The sequence below is a fragment of the Saccoglossus kowalevskii genome, chromosome 5, assembly GCF_978046115.1.
Source record: "Saccoglossus kowalevskii chromosome 5, keSacKowa6.1, whole genome shotgun sequence".
In the NCBI taxonomy this organism is placed as follows: Eukaryota; Metazoa; Hemichordata; class Enteropneusta; family Harrimaniidae; genus Saccoglossus; species Saccoglossus kowalevskii.
This window is the reverse complement of record NC_140645.1, coordinates 40,367,639-40,389,114: the sequence shown is the minus strand read 5'-3', so window position 1 is coordinate 40,389,114 and position 21,476 is coordinate 40,367,639. Positions and strand designations below refer to the sequence as shown.

The window sequence follows — 21,476 nt, the reverse complement described above, 5'->3', positions numbered from 1 at the left end:
CTGCGGGAAGGAAGACAAACATTTTCACAGTCCTGTTCACATATAATAAGTTTCTACTGGTTAACCCATACTCATTCCAACCTCTAGATCGTCAAACAAATGGCTTTGAGGCGAAGGCACTTGAATCGATGTACATGGCTTTTGACAAAAATAAGGGTTACTTGAGAAAATTAATAGAAATAAATGAAGAAAGGTGTTTTTGGACGTAGAACATGACGGATTTAGATAACAATTAAATAATAATGGACTAATTTGCATATAATAAAGGTTAATTTTCTTATTATTACTTTCCCTACAGTTTTAATTCGGACACGATATAAATCAAACTTCATGAATCATGTCACTTTCAGAAGGATACATATTATCACACTGCTCATTCGAAATTCCAGTAAAAACGCTCAGAAATGCTTTCTGGAAGCCGCTGTTAACTTTCGTGTCAACTTCGTCTGCCATTTTTCTTCTCTCCCGATTAAAACATGAAAAGACTCGCTAGTGCACCCTCTTGCGACGAAACTTGGTTGGTGACCGGCTACCGGAGGCCCTAACCTCTCTCGCAGTCTGATCTACTAGAAAAATCTATTCCTGCTTGTTTTAAATAAAAATTGATTAAATAGTGGAGATAGAAACAAAACTTAATAGTTATTATGAATTGTTTATTTCTATTACTATATTTTTACTTCCCATGTTTCCATAGTTTTCACATTCGGGGGGGGGGGGTGAATAACAGACCACGCCTGTTTATATACTATAATTGTCTTGTAGCAACGTTCGACTGTTTTACTTGTTTGTACCTGTTATTACCCAATCATTTTGGATTGTACTTCACGGTGAGTTCACTGAGATTATTTAGCCATGATACTTAAATGGGATTATCATATCATTACCTTTATACTTTATGCGCGTTTGTTGACATTGAATCTCGGGTATAGACCTCTATGTGTGCTGCTTGAGACTACTAGGCCAACATGGCGGCGGCGTGGTTTGTGGTGACACGCCATGAAACTCGAGAAATGCCTCATTAATGCTAAAAATTTTGCCAGCATTGTCGACATTGCCAACCCAGGAACCTAAGGAGTTGGAAGGCCTCAATCTGACAAAGCGGTGCTCGCCAATAGCGCACCGATCACGGCCTGAAATACATCGATGTTGTTTACGGACTATGTATTATGTTAACGTGCATAACCCTGTTGAACAGGAGCCAACCGCCCTGCAACAACCTACATTCATTATATACAATAAACTTGCTTGCTCACTGAAAAGGACAACGTGAAAAGAAAATAGTTCGTCTTTGTTAAATCTCTATACGCGCTCAAGCTAGGATCAACATTGTTTTCATGAAAACATTATTGTTGAACAAAACCGCTAACGTGGACGCATTGGGTACTGGACATCTCGACCCAAACAAATCTCAACTCGCTTTTCATTGGACAACTCGACCCAGTACCTTTCGACATCTCGATCCACTTATTTTAGACGACCCGCCGTCTCGACCCTATCTCAATAATGTCGTTATTTTTTTATTGCTTGCATACTACAGTGTTTGTTTTACTGAATTATTATCTTTTTCTACTTTAGTTGTTCATTTCACAGCACGCAACGTTGAACTAGCTAGATGTTCGCGTCGACACATTAAGATAGGGTCGAGATACTCAATTTGGGTCGGAGTGTCTTGGGTCAAGAAAATTTTTGGGTCGAGATGTCTAGAATTCATCGCTACAGAAGCATGCTAGCTAACAAGGGGGGTTCCGATTCAGGTAACCAAGATGGCATTCGCAGAAAGCTTGAATATATCGCGGTATTTAAAAGCATCATCTCCTTGCCGATTTTTCTGTAATTTCCAGGGTATTTTTTTTTTTATTTTTAATTAACCGAGCATTTTACGTTTGTGTATTTTGACACTGAAAAGTTATCGATGACAGCACAGCAATGGTGCTTATCCATTGCATCGCAATGCTAATTTCTATCAGCACGTTGATCGTTACAGCGAAAAATGTTTGCTTCAGTGATAAATGCCTTTGGAGAAAAAAAATGCGTGAAAATAAATAAAGAAATAAATTATTTAACAGTATACCACTGGACGCTGCCAAGCTAGAAGTTGTCGACATGTTGTGAGATAAAGGTGAACAAGTTTACTTATCATTTACAACTGTGTGTATTTTGTTATTCCCCTTGCATGCCGGAAGCGTCTACGTCGTGTCTGACATTTCAATACTATCTAGCGAAGACTGTCTGGGTAAGAAAAAAACAAACAAAAAATGCATCTATACCTTAATTGTTTGGGAAAACATGGCGTGTTGTCAAGAAATAAATGTTTGCAATGCCAAAGAAAACATCATACATCTTTCTGTAACGTTGATAAACTTAGCACATTGACACACGAATCTACTCGCCGAAGTGAACCCTGTACCCATACATACGTAAATTTGGCAAGAGCGGCCGACGCACCACGTGATTATGACGATCAACTGATTTATTGAAAACGGCAGTAACATCTATTTTTACAGACACTCGTACTGTTAACTTTGTTATTTGACGAAGGGGCTACGCGATCATTTAATGAAAACTGAACCTAGATTCTAATGGTACTGAGATGATACAGCTTTTCACATTCGGAGATGATGATTTTAATTATAGGTCCGATATTATGACAAAGCAACCTTCAAGTTAGAAACATTAGATGGGTCCCACAGGGTTGCCGCTTTCATTGTACCAAAGACGTCGACTCCTATGAATAATTTGATCAAGCACTCTTAAGCCCCCCCCCCCGACATTTACGAGGTTTACAGCAGGCACATCCGGTATCTAATGTAGATTCCTTCGAGATAATCGTACTGATAGAAGCTTATTATTATTGCAGTATTGTGAAAAAATCACATTATCCGTGGTGGGCCAGGTCCGAAAGCTGTAATGTCAAAATTTGAGTATATCCTATCAGGTCCTGCCGGTAGAAAGGAGAAATCGAACTCGAATACTACAATGTTACACATAGCCGCGACCACCTGCAATGAAGAAACTGATAAGTTACAGAACTGGAATTTAGAAACAATTGGAATCAACGACGACACACGTGAAACGGGAAATAACGAATTGTACCGCGATACCAGTATATGCATGGAAGATGAAAAACATTCATTCGCCGCTTCCCACGAATTACTTTATTAGTGAAAAACGCATAATAAACGACCATGAACCTCGTGATTTTATAGAAGAAGTGCGCAATGATGACACAACACGTAGACATTATTTGCCTCATCTTTCTGTCAAGGACTATCACCATACCCATCCGCGTTGTTTATAATTGTAGCTGCAGATAGTCTGCCAAAACAGGACCAGTATGCGTCTCAGATTTCGGTCACATCGATACGCTCTGATAAGTGATACATAGCACGGTCCCTCTAAGACCGGTTTGGAAACGGCTATTGTTCAAAGGTGTGAATCGGACCCAAATCTGAAACAGTGCGTGGGAGGGACTGTTTATAGAGAAAGCGTTTTTGAATGTAGGTCTAAATGTAATGACCGTGACTTAACGAAATTTAAGTGGCGACCAGAATCGTCCAACCCCGAAGGTCAGTTCAAGACGCATCGCTTTAAGTCGGTACTTTTTGGTGCAGCATGCTAACCGTTTATCCTAAACGCTGTCATCAAAATGCATCTTGAGAGTTAATAATAAATATAATAATAAATACTATTTACGACGTCGTGGACAATATACTGAATGAAACATATTACGAGGAATCAAACGCGTTAATGAAATCGTGTGAATTCAATCTGCGATAATGTTTTAGACCCGAATTCTGATGTCAATTTATTAGGGCTTCGTTGACATTGGGTCGAGTTGTTCAATTAAAAGCGGGTTGAAATTTTTTGGATTGAGATGTCGAGTATCTGCAGCGATGTCTCAAAGTGCATTGTACGGCCGTGCTCTGCGACCTCTTGTACTAAGCCACTCTATGAATGAGGTGTTTCCAGAGGTCAGGGTTTGTTTAATTTTTAACGACCCGTCTCGTCTGATTTACAATAGTTTCCCTTCAAATGCGACTTCATTTCGAATTTGTCTCACCGGCGTTTGAGCGGAGTAAAACTGCGAATTGCCGTTGTGTAGCGAACAACTGTGTCATACGAAGTATTTTTTTTAAAGGTTTGAGGAAAGGTGAATTTAGACTCAACACACCCATTGGCGATAGCTATTTTTATACAACTGTATGAATATCTCATCGGCTTTACGTAATCCATAGCGCACCTCCCTCAGTGGAATAATAACACGGCGCAACGACAGTTTTCGTGGAAGGTTTTGACTTCGCGGACGATTTTACGTCCGTTTCCCTATAATTGTAAAAAAAATTGTTATCTGACGATCCAAAAAATAATTAGCTTCCACAGTTTTTGTCAGTTTGTCTTGAGATTTTCATACTATTTCGACGACGTCTCTGTGAACAAAATGAAAAGCTTTGCATTCTCGGACAATGACATTCGAAGTGTGAAATATTGACCAGAATTAGATATACGGCATATATCCTGCTTGACAACTTTTTGAACTATATATACGCCTGGACGCCGATTTGTTAATAAACAACTGATAAACGTAGTGTGAAAATTTCACTTGAAATAACAACAATTGTGAGAGCTTTAGATTTTAACTTCCCTTGTAAACTGAAAAACACAAGTGGAGATAATGGATAATTTGCATAACCATTCACTAAGTGAAAATTTTGCTAATGCTCATATTTAAAATGGCTGTAACAGTCCCAAATTTAAAACTATTATCGTTTTGTAAAAAGTTAAATATAGTGTTTAACCATTTTTCTTTTTGATTATTTATGTACAGCCTTGCTAAATCTTGTTAAGCATTCAAAAACGAAAATGTTTGTACATGTTTTCTATATTTGAAAATCGTCTTTTGAGTATGTTCCACTATTCACAATTTAACAGTCTATAGGGAAGACTGTTTGGATAATAAAAAGCAAAAAAAATAAAAAATTCACCCCAAGTGCACATGAACCTGCATCTATACCTTAACTCAAATAATTGATGATATCAATGTTTTGATAACTATAATCTAGTAACCTGGTCCTGACATTTTCCGATTTGTATCAACACCACCCATCCAACCCTACAACAAAAGAATGTGATAATATTTTAAGGAGTAAATTTAGCTCAGATGTGTTCTATTGGAAGCTGGCATTATTGTTTTACATATCAATATATAATAATAATAATAATAATAACGTAATGTTGATGTAACGGCAATTATTTAAAGAAAGGGACATTTCTGAGAATGCGAATAAAGATCATTATTTAGAAGCTCTGCGTGGAGTGACTCCTACCTTCACCAAGTGTTGTGCAGAAATATATTTTTTTTCTAAGATTTAAGTTTGCAGGATTTATTTTACAGATTGCATAGATAGAAGAACTATAGTATGAGATTCTTAACAAAGCTGTCATTACTTATTGCACTGATAGTCGTCATGTGGTTGCCATGGTACTACAAATGGCTGACAAGCTCCGGGTTCATAGACAGGTACGGCTTACTAGAATATTGTTTCGCAAGCAAAACTGAATATATTTAAACCTGTAGTGGCGATGAAAAATACAAGAAACATGCCATGTTTTACTCTGTGTGGCCAGAGGAAAATTTCACAATCTTATAAACTGTTCTGTAATATTGCTGACATTACTGGTACATATAGCGCAATTTTCAACTGGTGTGTAGATTCGCATATCGACATGCAAATGAATATTGAACCATCATTTTAAACTAATTATCATATAATTCAGTTCCCAGATTCACAAGACAGATATTCACTAAACTTTGAAAATTGATTTATTGTAATATAATGAACAAACTTGAACGAAACCATTGGATTGTTCACTAAAGACATACAACTAAATTTAATATTTAATGACAACATATAAAGCCAAAGTCACCACTACAATAGAGGTCTAGTTGAAATAAAAAAAATAAATATTTGAATAGAATAGACAAACTATGGCGGGCGACGATGGACAATCAGTATATATTATGCAAATAGCTCAAATCTGTCATATTCAATGAAAGCAGAACTAAAATATATGTGTTTATATAATAGGCTTTATATTTTGGTTGTGTTTCAATACCAATAAATTAATATACATCAACATTGATACTGTTGCCTTTAAGAACACTTCGCTTGTAATTTTAAAACATCTTAAGTTATAACCCAGGAAGCATAGTGTCATCTCTAATGTTTCTACCAGTGATGTAGATTATGCTCATTATAAGCAGACACTGTTAATGTAACTAGTAAATCATTTGGGGGTGTAATGTTTGGACTTGAGAATCGTCAGGGATTACGGATTTGAACTGATCTCATAATTATGACAGTGGAGAAATATGAATATAAGACACAATTTTCCAATTTCTGTTGACAAGACACAATAATATCTGTCAAAAATGACGTTTGATAAATATCATTGTACATGCATGACACAGATCACGTACTTGCATGAAGTCATTTTTCTATTTCTCAGAGAGAAAGAAGATATTTCATCAAAACAACGAAAAATATTTTTGGACTGTGGGGGAAATGTTGCATCGTCTGTCCAATTATTCAAGGAGAGTTACCCAGATGCAAATGAATATGAAATACATTCCTTCGAGCTTGACCCAAAGCTTCGTCCATATTTTAAACCTTATGAATTACAAGGGTCAGTTACTGCCCATGTGCCATGCGGCGTTTCAGACAAAGATGGTGAGTATAAACTAACAATATCACTGCACAGCACAATGGTAACAAAATAGAGTTATTCATGTACTAAGAACTGTTGTTGATGTTTACTTGATGACATAATGCTGGTTCATCAAAAACTCATCGTTCTTCGATGGCTCATCTGTTCAGCTAATGCAGGCTGATGTGACCCATTTTTAAATTTGTCGTTTTGATAATATTCAATAGTACATAGAATGGCTATCGTCGATTATGTCTTTTTAACTATGAACTTAATTACGTTATCCAAGCTCAATAGAATTTCATATGATGTATTTTGTGCTCATTCACCGTGAAATTTGCATTTACGCACTGTATTTGTGTCAATTTCATTCATATTTACATACTGAAAATTGGGCAATGGATCTGTCACTTTCCCTCCAGCAGTCTCAGGCTGACTGTTTCCTATTGGATTTGAATGACTGTCTTTTCCGCTGTGGCAACTTGCGCTAGATTTGTTCAATATGTATATCAACACTCAATGCCACATTTTAGGTCTTAAACACATATACTGTAAATATCCTGCTGTGAAATTAACTATTATATAAAAAAAAACGAATAATATTTTTATTATTAGTGTTATCCACATGTTTTGAGAAATGTTATTCATATTTATTTGATATAGTCTGTATTATATTATTATGCAGAACTTTGAAAAATGAACAGTTTCACTGTATGAGCAAGCTCTGGGATTGTCTCGATGATGTCAAAATTTGGGCTTATAGTGGACATGAACTTACATATATATGTTAATTATTCGTTTATATGATGATCAAAAAGTGTTTCATCTCCACAGGATTCCTAACAGCTTACCTTGAAAGTGTTTGGTATCCAGGAAAAACGGGGTTTGCTGAGAGGGATCAACAATGGGGCGGAGGAAGTCTTTTGGCAACTGACGACGAAAAGCAAAACAATATTAAAAAAGGTTCAAGAAAGCTTTCCCGTCAAATTACAGTACCTATTATTGATCTATCAAAATGGATTCAAACAAACACAAAAAAGGAAGATTATGTTATTCTGAAACTTGATGTGCAAGGTTCTGAGTATGCCATTGTTGACAAGATGTTGGCCGATAACACGTTTGAGTGGATTGATAAGTAAGTACATGTTGGGTTATTCTTTTATATACTAGTACATTAGCGATAGATTATTATGTTCTCACATTTTCTTTCAAAGAGCATGAGAGCTAAACAAACTCGACGACAAAAAATACATTGCAACAATACTAATAATGGGCTAAAATTATATGAAAAGCAGCTAGCTATGGGTTTATCACTGATGACTAAATGACAAATACGTGTGTCACAGACTTTTTGTCTGGTTTCATTCTTCCTATGCTATGTTATCATTGTACATCAATCTATAATCGTATAATTGTTCTGTTTGTTATTATTAGATTTTATGGCGAATTCCATAGTTATGCAGCAGTTGGCGTTGCTGTGGAGGAGAGGACAAGAATAAAAGACTCCGTAGCTGCCCGGGGAATACATCAAGTATTATGGGAAGGAGAAACAAAACACTATGCCGATTTTGATAGCCTTCATGAAATTCGGGTAAGATCAAATAAAAGCAAATATTGGTCATCGAATTTGTTTGTGAAACTATGGGGAGGAAATCAATATTTTGTTTGCCCCTCCCTTTTTTTAATGACACTTTAAACGATTTTAAAATCACTGTTGGCCTGAAGTTTCGCATTCTCCAATAATCTCGCATCAACCCAAACAGCTAGGTTTGTTTTTGTGTCAAATAAAAAAAGACACAGGCATGTCAAACAAGCGTTATGCATTGTCTGGCCACTTAATTAAACTCAGTGCATGTCAGTGCATGTACACGTTATCAATTTGTGTGATCCGTCTGAGTGTTAAATCCAATAGTAGTATAATTATATTTCTTACTTGTTTTAATTGCTAACTTATTTATTTATTTTAAATTTATGATTAAATTTTAGATTCTCCCAGTGTCGCTTGAATGAGTAAAATCGAGATTCTTGGACGGCGATTATCAGAAGAAGCCAACAACGATTTTCATTTCGTTTCTTATAGTTTCTCCTATATACTCTCTATTATTTTCAGATACCTAGTAACGCACCCGGTCAAATTCACACGTTGAACAACCAATGTGTAAAGAAGGAAGAACAATCTCAAGTCAGCATTATTATCGAGGTTGGCATGAATGCAAAAACTGCCAGACTTTTAATTGAAACAATTCATGCCTATGAGAAACACGTTCCTCTGACATTATTCGTTTACGGTGACTTTGTGGAATTGTATCCTGAACTAATCATAGAGTGGAGCAAAGTGTACGAGATTGGCATCAGAGGAAGCAGTCCCCTACCAAGGAACCTGTGGGCGTTACAAAACTATGGAATTCAGCGACTGTCCGTTGTCAGTGCCGAGATGAAATTGAGCAAATTGGGAATAACAACAGCATATATATTTCCACCTGAATTTGGAGAGACTGTCACCCTCATTGCAAAAGAGAGAAGTCTGCGAATGATTAACTCGACTGTGACACTCCCGCCAAGAAGTGGTAAGTATGCAAAAGAGACCGTCACTTTGTAGCAAAACCAAATCTTTCCAAGTCACTTCGCCTTAGGTTACATCATATCACAAACTCGGCTTCATTCCAAGTTGCTTCGTGCAATTATTTTTTCTTTCAAATTTGATTTTATTTACCGACAATAGTATCACCACGACATGCTATTATTGTGTATGGCACAGTAGTTTACTATTACTTCTTGTACATTTGACCGTTGTACATAATTAAAATTGACATCCATTATGCATCTATTGTTCAATTCAATAATAGTAACAAATGATAACAATAATTACTAAAATCAACGTAACAAACCGGGTCCCTGGCGGACAAATCAGGAAACATATACAACTTGTGGTCAGTAGTAAGAAAGAAACACGGATTTGGATTATTTTCGGTCATTAAATTAGACTAGTTTACATGTTCTTAAAGACCTACTTGCAGACAGCTAATGAGTAATTTATGGAATTATAGGCAGTAGTTGTTATTAATAGTTGATATTAGTAATCATTTAAACGTGCACGAAGTGATCGTGTGGGAAAGAAGTGACTTTGGTAGTTGGTAATTTGGAACAAAGTGACCGTGTGTATCAAAATAACCATTAGGTACGAACACTCCCGACGTTATCCAGTCACCAAAATGATTGGTGATCAGTCTTGGCGAATCGCGCATGATGCCTATCCATCTGGAACTTGGAACAGTGATGCCATCCATACGTTTCGTCGGCACATCCGCAGCAAAATCAGAATTGAGTTTGAATAAATGAAATTATCCTCACACTTGAACTTGGACGCGTATTATCTTCAATATCAGTAGAAAATGATTTAGAACTTATGTAATGTACGAAATATTGCTGTTACCGCTTTCAAGAAACTCACATTGTCGAATATTGTTATTATAATTATTTATTAGATTGTAATTTGGATCTGTAAATGCTACTCGCGTTATTGTGTCACAAATTCTTATTGTTTAATTTTATTTATCTGTTACAGGCAGTCTGATGTTAGAGACGTATTTCAAATATGAGGATGTGAAACGAACACCGAAAGCTCTAAGGATCATTCACGAAGAACTCGTGCATAGTGGGGGAATACTGAGTTTGGATTCTGATTTTCCAGACTGTCAGATGACGTCAATTTTTCTTCTGGATTATTTATACGATGTTTCGAATCACAAAATTACAAGTTTACGTGAATGTTTTGGTGGTAAATGACAAGTCGTTGTTTGATGCCGTGGAGCTTTGAAATTAATTTGAAACGACAATAACTAAATAGAATTTTAAATCAAACTAATAAAATAATAATATCAATAATCTATATTGAACCCTGCCAAATTGTGGTCATTAAAACATGGTTGGTCAGAAACATGTCCGTTTATGTTTTTGGACATCTTACCACTAAACTGACGTTCACTAAATTGTCAGCAACCAATGCCTGAAGTCATCTAGAACTTGATTTAAAAAGCTGCAGCTATTTATTAGACAGTTTGAGTCACATAATTTTCATTGAAATCACAATGACAGGCATGGGATGAGTTCTGTTGTTGGCCATTGTGCTTTTCAACCTAAGAATGAATACAAACACAATTAGGAATGCTGCTCACATTGATGTTCTAATTATCAGATTTATTTGATGAATGCAATTTATAATGTATTAATATGGGTTTCATTAATTCGTTTGCTTTGTCTCATGATTTATTTGGGAAATTTTGTTTGGAATAAATGCTGAACCTGATATTAGAGTGTCCTTGTTCATTGTGACCACTAATTGTATTGAAGTGTGTCTGGAACATGTTTATATTTCTGAAGTTTGAAACAGGTTTCAGATATGTTTACATAAAATGTTTCAGTCTAGCTCCACACAGATCTCAAACATGCCTTAACTGTGTGTTTTTGTAGCGAACACATTCATTTTCCAAAAGTGTCATCATCGTCCGTCGACATTATACTAGTAAATAAAGTGTCTGAAACTTGTTTGGGGAACATCTAAAAACGTCTCCTGTACAGTAACCAGACATGTTTCAGACGTGTCTCAAACATGGATGACATTAGTCCCATTTCGGTAAGAGAAGTTAAATATATAATTAATACTGCAAAATATTGTGTTTCATTGATATAACTGGTGGTTTCTCAGGGTTCAGTGAAATGCACGTTATCACACACTTAAACGTTCTGTTCTTGAAATACGTTATACTCTCAAAAATATTACTATCATCCCAATTCATAATTTGGTTTTCCAACATTGTTTCGCATATGATAAATGCCTTACAAATATTCTGTGTACAAATAGAAAATGCATAACGCATATATTTACATTTATAAAGGGAGAACACGAGTACAAATCTACAAAAGAACAGTACCGCTAAACGTGATGTTGCCTAATGGGTGCAATGCACGTGGAAGATTCATAAGCGTTTTTTGTAAGTGGTTTGGTAAAAGTTGGTAAAAAGCATATATATCGTTGATTGAGCTGAAATACATGTTATTCAAGAAATTTCAGCAACGTAATACTGCATTCAATATCATCCATTTTGAACATTTTTGCACGAATGTGTAAGAATTCACACTCGTTTTATATTTATTCACACTGGTTTTACACTCAACTATCAATTGATTTCACAATCTTTGATTGTGCGTAATTCATTCAACATAGTGGATTGTATTCTGAGCATGTTTGAATATTTTTTGTGCATAGATATATCACTAAGTTAATTTTAAGGTATGGTTTGCTTAGTACAAACGAAGAAGACGAAAATACTACACACTTTCTTCAGGCACGTCCAGTTATTAGAAAATAATGAACAGATTAAAGCACGTTCAGTTCAATTGTAGGAGTCAGAATCCGATCATGGACGAGTAATTAGTGATTGTGAGATTTCCGGAGAGCCCAGAGCGTCTATCCTATGCAGTGCATATTAATCACCTGATTTTCATAATTATTAGTTAATTGCTTTTTCAAGTACCAATCATCACATTTCAATAAAACTTGTACATAGATGTCATAAGACATTACACAGACCTGGTTTAAATCTGTGTGTATTAATTACCTAATTTGCATAATAATGTTTTTTTTTTCATCGATACATTGACGGTATGATACATTGCACAGACCTTGCTACTTCTACATAAGTTAATACATCACATTAATTACCTGACTTGTATAATATATAGTTTTCAGTTTCTGCATAAATATCCCATGTACTTCCAATGTATTATTTTAATGAATCTAATTGGTTCATACATACTTTGAGACAATGCAACAATGTATTTAGTTTGGGGATTATAAATTGCTGTAACAGTAATATGGATGACATTTTAATCTTAAATAAGCAGACAGATATTAGTTACCAAGGCTAATTAATTTTGTTAATATAAGTAATGAACTTTTCGCACACAAGAGTTCTTTCTGAGCTTTATTTTATTACATCTTAGCAGTACATAATCAGATACATTAGCATGAATCATAACAGAATACAAGAAACAGTTATATAAGCTAGTTATAACAGAATTATGAATATGAGGTATGAATATTCAAGTTACATTTTTATTGTTTAATATTTCATGTGCGAAACAATCTAGGAAGCAGTTGGATTTAGTATGTCTGTCTTAGTGTGTGTGGGGTGGGGTCTTTTTGTTGCCGAAATCCCAAGAACCACTTGACGATTTCAAAATAGTTGCACGTATTAATTAGCTAATTATCTTCCTGTATTTACTAAAATTCAAGTTAATTTTAGGATATTTTGTAGATTTGTATCAAATTTAGTCAGCACATACCGTGTTGCAGTATGCACATCGTATTATTTTTTGAACAAATTGTATTGTAAGTTACTTAACTTGCATAATTTTCTTCTCTAAATAGGTTTTATATTATAAATGTGGACCACAATTTTGCAAAAGTGAACATTGGTGTAACATGCATGCCCGACTAAGTAATGAAATTATAACCATACTTTAATAAGATAATTTGCATAATGTTATTTTTTTTAATACTTTCACTGATTGTAATGTAATACGAACATACCAACAAACCCTATGACTTTAACACCTTTGACATTTAGATATTACAAAATTATTTAATCTAGTTACTGTTACTGACTAATAATTAGCTAGGCTATTGCAAGAGCAATATTTTAGATGTAGTATGTTACGAACTACTAATTACATTAGATTACTATTGTACACCTAAAATAAACATTGTACACTACAGCTAGATACACCATAGGAAATACCATACTTAAATAAACTACATGGCGTTAGGCTATTACAAAAGGAATGTTCTAGTTGTAGTATGAGATAAACTAGTAATCCCACTAGATTGCTATTACATATACCCCAATTTTTATAATACTACCAATCAATGGACAATACATAATCAATATAGACAATGGAATGCAATTTATTTCTGAATATAATGCATTTGATGTTATGTTTGCGAACACAGTACTGTACACCTGTTAAAACCAAGCCATGCATGGCACAGTCCCCGTTAGTTATCAAATTTAAGATAAATAGTTTTGTTTATAGTAATATAGTTGGAACATAAACATGTCAGAAGTATGGATCCAGAAGATGATGCTTGATTATGATGATTTTTTAACATTTAAATGATTTACATCCTGTATCTGATTGTCAAAAGAGTACTTGTTCATATTGCGACTTATTGCGCTGGAACAGCATTAATTAAAACAAAATGGCACCAGTCGGCCATTTTAAATACATCTATAATATGATGTAAAACGAATATATAAAATTTGAACATAATCAGTCAAAGCATATCAGAGATATGACTCTAGAAGTGCATGCATATGAACAAAATGGCCACCAGTCAGCCATTATGAATACGATCTGAAAAATAAAATGAGGTGCACCAGGAACCCATATTCTCTTAAGTATGTACTAAGTTTGAACAAAATCCATCCATAAACGCCAAGATCCCGTTCTGGAATGCCAGAAATGCTTGATTTTTAATAATTTTTCAGCACAAAAATGGCTGCCATTTGGCCATTTTGAATCAGATAGTCAAACCAATATATCCATGTCATGATGTATAATGAATATATAAAATTTGACCATAATCAGTCAAAACAAGGCAGAGATACAGCACTAGAACTGCATTCATTAAAACAAAATGGCTGTCAGTCGGCCATTTTAAATTCGATCTAAAAAATAAAGTGTCAAACGTATGTACCAAGTTTGAACAAAATTCAAATATAAATGCTAATCCAGGTTTAGAATGCCAGAAATGCTTGATTTTTGATTATTTAAAACAAAAATGGCTGCCATTCGGTCATTTTGAGTCAAACCAATATATATCTATGTAATGATATATAATGAATATATAAAATTTGATCATAATCAGTTAAAGCATGGCAATAGAACTGATGTGCATCAAGGTCCCATAATGTCCAATGTATGTACAAAGTTTAAACAAAATCCATCCATAGAATTTTTAGCACAAAAATTGCCATAATTCGGCCATCTTGAATCAGATCTTGAAACAAATTGATGTCCGTATGTACAATAATATGTATGATATGTATGTGTGAAGTTTGATTGTGATTGGTTCAGGCATGTCTAAGATACAGCATGGTCAAGGTCAAAACGGGGACTAATAATGTATTTGGGAGATGCCAAAAATCTGTTATACATCCCATCATCTTTTTAAACACGGGTCACATGTAAATGCTTGATGCGATACATTATCGTCATGCATGGCGAGCGAGCGATCTGAAACTCTTATTGACCAGATAGGTCAGGTCGCTGATTAACCAATGGGTCGTTTGCTGTTGCTTGCGACTTCGACGGTAACAGTTTCCAAAATGAACCAGTTTCATCACAATTATAAACTTGTTCGCCAAAATAACCACCTTCATAGATAATTTCTCTCAGATTTTTGGGAAAAGTTCTGAGAGCGTCCATGTTCGCAGATCGAGCTTCGCCTTGGATTGAGACTGCGTGTATAGCCTGTCTTCTTTGCCATCGCAAGAACCACCCTGAACTGGCCTCAAATTCAAAGTCGTCGTATCTGAGTTGCGTGCTTTGCATTGGATGATGGAACCAGAGAGTGGAGTTCCGGCAGACCATTCCTGAAGAAATGTAACAACTTTATCGATGTCATCATTGTCGGACAATTTCGCACGTTTTTCTGTTCAATCGCTTAGACATGCTGCTCAGTTGAGAAATAGATTTCAGATACGGAATTCAACTCATTGTAGCCTGTTTCATAGAGTTATACCAAAATGGGACCGGCCGGGAAGCACGTACGGTCACAACTCGACACCGCTGTTGACACCTTGAGTAAGGCCGCCGTCACCCATTGAATCTCAGCAATTGACGGACAGTAGGCGTTAAGTTGTCTCTTTAACGGTTAGTTAAAAATACTATGCCGCGAAACATTAGTCTTTGTACTTCAAAACTGCTGTCAAAAAACAATAGAAATTTTGGGAGCCATCCAAGTACCCGCGACTTGGCCGAATCGCGACTTACCGAGGCACGACTTAGCGAGGGGTCACTGTATTATAAATATATTTTGTTTAATTAATTTCCACCATTACAAATTGATAAATTGAGAGAACAAATGTCTCAACAAATATTTGAGACTTATTTTAGTTTAAAGAACTCTCGTTTGATTATTTTCCACTATTACAAGTTAAGTTGAGAGAATTAATGTCTCGACAAATATTCAAGACTTATTAAGGTGTAAAGAACTCTTTGATCAACTTCCACCATTGCAAATTGTTAAAATAATGAAATAAATATACTGGTATAATTTTAAGTTTGTCTCTGATTTCTCAGTCAAATGTAAAACTTATGTACTGTACATGCAGTTTCTTTGGCTTGTGAGTTAACTGACAGTGGCGTTTTTTCAGGGGCACAATAATAATTTGCAACTAAACTTGCGAATGTTCGGGAAGAGTTTTCATTGTCCTGATTGTTGGATCATTCAAGCTCCAGAGGCAGTCTTTGAAAAATATAGACCCCTTTTCAGACAGAAATACTGAAAAAAACTATACCCCTTTACAGACAGACAGGGTAAAATAATATATTCCTGTTCAGACAGAAGTGGTGAATTTGAGACCCCTTTTGGCGGCACATATACATATAGCAGCACGTCAATGTGAGTACCCCCCCCCCAGTCATGTAATATTGGCTGTCATTCTATAGAAAAGCTTTCAGTGATACAAAAGGTTTAAGACTGTGGGTCAAAAGGTGGCTGAATCGGAACAATATATCTCATTGTTAGTCATGGTTGCAAGCCTCTAGAATAGAATTTGTGAAGAGTTGGGTCGACAGTACAGACAAAACGAGGTTTCCATTCGCAAAACCAATATGTTATCGCAATAGGGTACTTGGGTATTAAGAGTTTGTTTTCAGGGGTGGGTGATACCAAGGTGGAAAATGAATGCACATATGGGGGTAATTCCTTGAATTGCAATATAGAGGGTTCAGTCTGAAATACATATATATAGTGTTCCATGTTTCGTCTGATATTTCTGTGGTATTCTGCTGCTGTAAATAATGCACGATTTGTTCCGAAATTCAGTATGTTGTGTTCACTCATGGGTTATTCGTTTTTTGCTCAAAACACCCCTATTTGTTAATGGCAGAGTCGAATAGTTTCACTCCCACTGAGAAATACAATGCTGAAGGCAGACATGCCGTGCTACAGCGGTACTCCACTGACGGGATGACTAGTTATGCATGCTACAACTTCGCTTGTGATGTTGCTTGTTAGCCGTGGATTAAATGAATCTTGATTACCGGTTAAAATGTTGCTCATTTGGCGTTGGTAATCTTTATTTGGAACTGGGTAACGCCGCAACGTCGCCAGCAGAAACCTCCTGATACTTTGATGTTGATGGTCGTGCCTCAATGGTAATCGCTAATTTTACTGCGGGTTGATCTTCCAATAGCCCTTCAGGGTTTATAAAACTCAGTCAACATACACCAAGTTCTCTCAATCGTAGTATTCCATGTGATGTACACCTGACATGCCAAAAATGTTGCTGAACGATTTGCACTGGGTAAAATTAGCAGACAAAAATTTGCAGACAAAAATAAAAATAGTTTGGTTGCCAATGAAAACAAACCGGTAGGCTGGTTGGCGATCCGCTCCACTCAAAAAACAAGATATATGTTATCGGCTGTTGCAAATGTAGGACATTAACGTGAAGCTAACGTCTGTTTATAATTAAAACCGGGCATCGTACACGAAGTTCGCAAAAAAAAAAAACATTCAGTCTTTAGAAGTCACTTTATTTTATTGCTAGTAGTAGGACGTATTCTGCCGTTCAGATTTTACAAATAGTAACTTTGTACCCACACTCAAGCTGAGTAGATTGAGCTATGTCCGTGCTTTTTAATCATAGAAATGTAGGGTGTGATACATTTGGCGTAAAGGTATTTAAACAAATCAGTTTTTGGATGTTGCCATGGGAACGGTGGTCAGAATTTGTTTTCAGATTTTACAAATAGTAACTTTGTGCCCATACTCAAGCTGAATAGAATGAGCTATGTCTGAGGTGTCGTATCCTACGTTTGTAGCAGGAGATACATTTAGCGCGAAGCAATCCTAAAATCATTTTTTTTACTGTTGCTATGGCAACGGTGGGCAAATTTGTTCCCACATTTTTCCTAATAACTGGGATGAAGGTGTGACCTACCTGCTAAGTTTGAGCAAAATCGGCCAAGCCAAAAAAACAAACACAGAAGAATCTATACGCGAAAACACTGGAAATCACATGCAGACACACAAAAGTGATTTTAAGGGTGTTGGAGCGGATCGCCAATACCATGTTCATTTGCATATTGACCGTGAAAATACCAAAAACATTATTGCATTGATGATATGCAAATTTGTTTTAGTCAAAATAAGTGACTGCCTAGAAGTTCCATTAATGTTGTCCAAATTTCATTTCAATCGGCAAGTTAATTCATGTACGCAAAGGTAAAATATCGTACTTCTAAATATTGTTTATTTCTGCTATGTTTCGAAAACGCTACTCTTGAAAGGACTACTTTGTTTGCTCCCAGACCTCATTTGCATATTGGGTGTGGTAATACCGATTTTAATTCCAGGGACAAATCAAAATAAACTGCAGTACATATATAATAATGTGGAATACATGTTTCTGCTAAAATAAATTCCAGTGAAAAATTCTCTCACACTCTATTGAGACTTGTGAAAATTGGATGCTTGAAAACTTTTAGATGAAATTCTATGCGACTTCATGGGAGTTGGAAATGAACAAATTATATGAAACCCAACCCTACCACTCCATACACAGTGTAAACTACACCCCAAAAACCTCCTTTCACCAGTGTATTCTATTTGACTTCAGGAGAATTTGAAATAAACAAATTATATGACAACGAACTTAATTATAATTTCAACCTCTAGGTCAGCACTGATTAAATAAACTACCTCGTCTTTATGTCAACTTGAAGTTATTCAATGCCTACGTCAGTGACTTGAAAGTCTGTTTCAATCCCATATTGATTGCATGGGAGTGCCAGTCTTATATTTTCTATTGTAATGTCAATTTCTTGCGATTAATCGGAAAATGAGGCTGTAACCACAAACCATCTAGATAAAACCTGGTGTAAGCATCGGTTAGGCAGTCTTGAACTATGCATGTGAAGCCAGCTGAGAGGTATATCCAATCTTATAGATTTCTCATTGTTTGGTAACTATTTGCTGCAAATGCAACAAAAATCAATATAAAAATATCACCCACACAGCATTCTACAGGTTACTTGTTATAAATGAGCTTATCTTTCCAAAACAATTCCATCAGTGCATATGCGTGCATTCATCCTTCTGGTTCAGGTTCTGGTTCACATTCAGAGCTTGTTTCTCAGTTTTTCTTTGGCTTGGCCGTCACTGGGCCAACAAATAGATGGTATGTCTGTCACTGGAATGTCACAGGTCTCACTGGAGGTTGGGGCCGGAACAGTGAATATTGAGTGTTCACGCATAATACTAGAACATACAAGAGTTTGAGTAAGGGTTGGACCATTTGATTTTTGAGGGGGGGGGAGGTCATCTCTGAACACAGTAGATTCACTTGAATTACTGCATCATAAGAATATGCCAATTCTTCCTGCCACGATAAGGGAGCACGGAGTACAAAAAGAAACTAGGTCATATATAAATGGGTGTCAATGATTCTGGTTTGTGGATTAATTAATAGCAGAGGGAAAATTAATATCTTCATTTCAATATTAATTTCGAAAACAATTTCACTCTGGTTGCATTTAGACTGTATACCAGATATGCTCTATTAGAAGAGCATCTCTAATAGAAGCACATGTACGGCAACAATTTTATTGATTGTATACTGATTTATCAAAATATGATGTATTTTGACCATAGAAACACCTCCGTTATTTACATAAGAGCATGCGCTACTAATAGAGCAAATACAGTATTGCATGCAACATCTCTGACAATTTAGCAGTTTTAGTTTAAATACATTTTACAAACTAAAACAGGAACATAGTATGGATCTAATTTTCACCCTGTTGTATCAAGAATCAATGCAACATATAGAGAAAGCTGCATTTTCACTGGAATTTATTTTGCAGAAAATTGATTTCAAGTAAAACAGGGAAAATAAAATGACAGTGCAAATAAAGCATTCCACGGTATGTTATGTGACCACAATATTAGACAAGATACATTCATGATTGTATGGAACCATGTTTTATTAAACAAGTAATAAATAAAATAAAATATTATGTTCCAAGACTGTGTTACGCCCGAGCAACGCGTGCCAAGGTGGCGGATCCAGAGGGGGGCAGGGTGGTCATGCCCCCACCCAACGCATGACGATTCATATCATCCGGATTACGCATAGCTTCTCTGCGATTTACGCTCCGTATATCTTAAGCGAAGCTCCCCCCCCCCAATACATTTTGCTGGATCCGCCACTGGCTTGCCAGTGTAGAACGCGTGTCACTATCTATATAAAAAAATAATAAAGACGTCTAATCTGAGTCACTGTCCGAATAAAAACGGTACTCTTGAAGTACTAATTTTTGTGTCACAGGAAGATGGGGGTATAGGACTGATTATTCTGCCACAGTCAGTATTCAAAGCGATTTGCAAAACAAAACGTGGATTGAAGGCAAAGAGTTGGCCAAATCCCTTGATACAATTGAAACTATCAACTACAGTTATTCAACTATTTAGTTTTTTTTCACCAAGCTAGCATTTTAGTAAGTAATTATGCATTAACGTTACAAAGACAAATTAAAGACGGATATTTTTGACAAATTCTAAAAAGTGTTAACACTCTGTTAGTATATTTCATTTCCATGGTCCTCCAAAATGATTGATAATCTTTCTTGGTGAATTACGCATCGCAGCTATTCATCTGAAAATGCCAATTTTGTGGCAACACTGGTTTATATATTTACTGAATGTTCTCGTCTGCACCAGCTTTTCTTGTTGGTTTGTGATATAATTTAACTATTAACAGATCAAAAAATGTCACTTCATGGCTGATATTTGGGTCTCGCTGCACAGAAACACTTTGCAAACATTTTGTTAGGCTGACTGGTTAACAACTTACATCAGCATAGCATAATATACACATAATTCACTACAAAATTAGAAATGGAAATTCAAGTTCTCTGATAAGAACAGTAATGCCACAGACATGTTTCGTCGGCACACCCACAGCAGGATCAGCATTGGATTTGAATATGAAATTATACACAAACTTGAAGCCTTTGAGATTATATGGACGTGTAGCGGCGTAGTATATTCACTATCAGTAAGCAGTGATATGGAACTCAACATCTACGTCAAATAGTGTATCAGTTAGCCCAATAGCTAAATCTATAAGATAGACGGCCAACGTAAATAGAGTAGCCAAGGTGTTAAAAATATATTAAGTAGTTGCAAATCAAATTAAGCATTATTATGTGTCACAAGGGAATACTTTTGGTTCATTTAGTGTATTTTTTTGGACTCGCCAGTCCTGAAAACCTAATGTTTCATGTAATAACGGAAATCAAGTTTTCACATTTTCCTCGTAAAAGAGTATTGCCTGTTCTCTCTCTGAAAACCAGAGACACAAAGGAAAGTTTATTGGCTTAAACTGGAATTTAGATCGTGTTATCATCTTAATTTTCCTTCGAAGAGTTGTATGGATAAATTTTCATATGACGACAATAACAACAGCAACAGACAT

The 21,476-nt window shown here is 35.7% G+C and overlaps 1 protein-coding gene across 1 annotated transcript; it reads left to right on the top strand.

Annotated features, from left to right (window-relative positions):
• Window positions 1–731: 731 nt before the first annotated feature.
• LOC100373048 (uncharacterized) lies at window positions 732–11,011 on the top strand. Its single transcript, XM_085499711.1, has 7 exons — window positions 732–827; window positions 5,393–5,518; window positions 6,508–6,728; window positions 7,540–7,840; window positions 8,140–8,296; window positions 8,816–9,272; window positions 10,271–11,011. The coding sequence occupies exons 2-7, from the start codon at window positions 5,418–5,420 to the stop codon at window positions 10,489–10,491; spliced, it is 1,458 nt and encodes a 485-aa protein (XP_085355837.1). The 5' UTR covers window positions 732–827; window positions 5,393–5,417; the 3' UTR covers window positions 10,492–11,011.
• The last annotated feature ends 10,465 nt before the right edge of the window (window positions 11,012–21,476 follow it).